Below are 2,711 nucleotides of genomic sequence, written 5' to 3' on the forward strand. Positions count from 1 at the left end.
ATCAGATCTCACTTAGTGCACTTGCTATCCTTGCGCAATAACACAGACTCACACACAAAAGTAGGTAATAGACATTTTTATAACACGAGGAACAGAAATAAAATTGAAATATCTGTTTGAAACCACTCAATGAGCTTGATTAATTACTAAATTACTTATTTACTATATTTTGTTCATAACGAGCATAAAATTAAACCTAGAAGGGTATATTATGATTTATAATATATGACAAACAAACAAATCGAAAGCAATGCCCCCCACTCACCGTCTGCTCGGGAATGGGGCGCAGCTCGAACGCAGCGGCGGCTCGCTCCATCTCGTCTATTTCAGCCTGCAAGCTGCGCAGGATCTCCGCCGCCGCGTCCATCTCCAGCCCGCGGCAAGATGCGCGTGCGCGGCCCACCGCCGACCTGCCAGATAGAGATGTGTCGTTTAGTCATCATGCTGGTTCGATCGATTTTATTGACAAATTATTGCGTGTTTAGAGAGCCTCTATTTGATTTATTTATTTATATTACTTATAAAAGAAAAATACTTAAGCAATAAATAAATTAAACAAAATATATTTGGCATCCTCCTCCTCCTCCTAAAAAAAGAGTACTGGATTGAGTCCCAAGCGGGCAGACCTACCGGAGGTCGGAGCAGGTGGCGCTGAAGAGGTGCGCGGTGTCGGCGAGCTGCTTGTTGGCGGCGGGCTCGGCCACCGTGGGCAGCACGGCGCGCGCCGCCTGCGCCACGTGCCCGCTCGGCTGCGGGGGGGACATGGGGGAATGGTCATTTTTCATTGTTTTTTCAATATTAATAAATAGATTAAAATTTATTTTTGGGTAAAATGGCGATACAACATTAATTTCGGTACATGTTGCTAAATCACAAATAATATAATATATAAGAAACTTAATGCTCGCTTCGACTCAAGTATTCCTTTTGCAAGTTTCCCAAGCACGCTCTACTGTTAGTATCTCAATATAAATTAATTATCTTAAAGCTGCTCTGCGTAGCACCTAAGCCGCACTATTTTCTGATAATTTAGTTTATGTATGTTTTTGTTGTAATCTTTTTTTTCTGTTTTTTTTTCGTTTAGATAATCTTGCGCACTAGATAGTAATTTGTGTATCCAAAGAATAGATTTATACATAAAACAATATTTGTTGTACATTATTGCTGCTGCTGTTATATTAGTGTTTGGAAACCAATAAAATAAAATAAAAATAAAAAAATAATATTTTGTTTTTTTTTTTCACTAAAAATGTCTGAGGCACGGCGTATACATAGATAGAAACACAGCTTAAAGTATGATAGAATATAGATGGATGTGTCAACCTGCAAGAAGCCCTCGGCCGCGGTGATGAGGTCGAGGCTGGCGGGCGCGTGGTTGGGGCGCGCCGCGAAGGCGCCGCCCGCCTCGCGCAGCCGCGCCGCCTGCTCGCCCAGCGCCGCGCACTCCGCCAGCAGCGCCTCCTGCGCACAGAATGACAAAACATTTATAACAAAATTACAAAAAATAAAAAAAAATTACTTAATACTTAATTACTTACGACATCAAAATGCGGTAAAAAATTATAAAAAAATCATAAAGAAATATAAACAAACCTGCGAGTATTTATTAGTGTTGTACTGCGTAGCGTTGTGCGCGGACGCTATCAGCTGTGTGGCGCTCGATGTTGCCTGTTTGGCGCTTTCCTGATAAAAAATTATAAAAAAATTATTATTGTGCATTTCACATTTTTTTTCGTCTTTTTTTATATTCAGGATGGTAAAACAGAAACTGGAAGAACACATATAGAAAGTAATATTAATAAACCTCTGTATTGTCTGTGTGTCTGTGTAGGTTTGAATAAAGCCTCCAGTTTAAGTAATATCCATCACAAGACCCCATTTAAAAGATTATAATTTTGCAGGTGAATTTCTCGCATCTCTTTTTCACTTTTAGGAGCTGCAACTTCACTGAGCGATATAATCTATATAATATGTATAAATCGGATTTAACGCTAACACGTAGCGTTAGTGTTTAAAACACAATTAGAGTGAGAGTGAGAATAAGTGTATGAGTGAGTGAGTGAGAGTGAGTGAGTGAGAGTGAGAGTGAGAATGAGTGAGGGCGCACTCACGTGCAGGCGGGCGACCTGCGCGCCGGCGAGGTCCTGCCCCTGCGCGTAGTCCACCGCGATGTAGCGCAGCTCCTCGGCCGCCCGCAGCAGCGCCTCCTGCTTGTCGCGGTCCTGCGCAACCAGTCGTGTGCATGATCATTATGAGGAAATGAAAATTCTTTGTTGCTAAAAGTAAGCAGTACTTATTTATTATTGACTTTTATAATTTGAATTCTTGAGCATGTGTTATGTCGTAGCACTTGTTATCGGTTTAAGTTCAGTTTTGTGGACCATTTGCGTATTTATATTAAACAGCCCCCCCCTCTTTTAATTTCTCATATATTAATATACATGTTACAAGTGTATGTATCACATAACATACCTGCGGTTCGGACGCACACAGCCGGGCCGCCTCCACCATGCGGGCGGTCGCGTCCGCAAGCAATTTGGCCGCCGCAAGTAGCTTGCCCTGACTCTCTGATGGCTGTTTCTCGGCTTCCGTCTGCGTAATGTGAAAAAAAATGTTAATATTTTTGTAATTTAACAACGATAAGTATTCGTTTAGTTTTTATATCGGAATTATTAACATGTATTTCTTTTTGTATTTTTTTCTATTTACCC

At 41.2% G+C, this 2,711-nt stretch overlaps 1 protein-coding gene across 1 annotated transcript in view; it reads right to left on the minus strand.

The window, feature by feature from the left end:
* Positions 1-2,511, minus strand: part of LOC119839378 (talin-2-like) — a 4,644-nt gene extending 2,133 nt beyond the window's left edge. The window contains exons 1-7 of the mRNA XM_038365647.1: positions 2,473-2,511; positions 2,112-2,222; positions 1,594-1,683; positions 1,324-1,461; positions 631-749; positions 266-410; positions 13-29 (exon numbers count right to left, since the gene is read on the minus strand). Coding sequence (XP_038221575.1) covers positions 13-29; positions 266-410; positions 631-749; positions 1,324-1,461; positions 1,594-1,683; positions 2,112-2,222; positions 2,473-2,511 — 659 coding nt within the window. The remainder of the gene's footprint in view (positions 1-12; positions 30-265; positions 411-630; positions 750-1,323; positions 1,462-1,593; positions 1,684-2,111; positions 2,223-2,472) is intronic.
* Between the last annotated feature and the right edge of the window lie 200 nt (positions 2,512-2,711).

The sequence above is a fragment of the Zerene cesonia genome, unplaced genomic scaffold, assembly GCF_012273895.1.
Source record: "Zerene cesonia ecotype Mississippi unplaced genomic scaffold, Zerene_cesonia_1.1 Zces_u014, whole genome shotgun sequence".
Taxonomy (NCBI): domain Eukaryota; kingdom Metazoa; phylum Arthropoda; class Insecta; order Lepidoptera; family Pieridae; genus Zerene; species Zerene cesonia.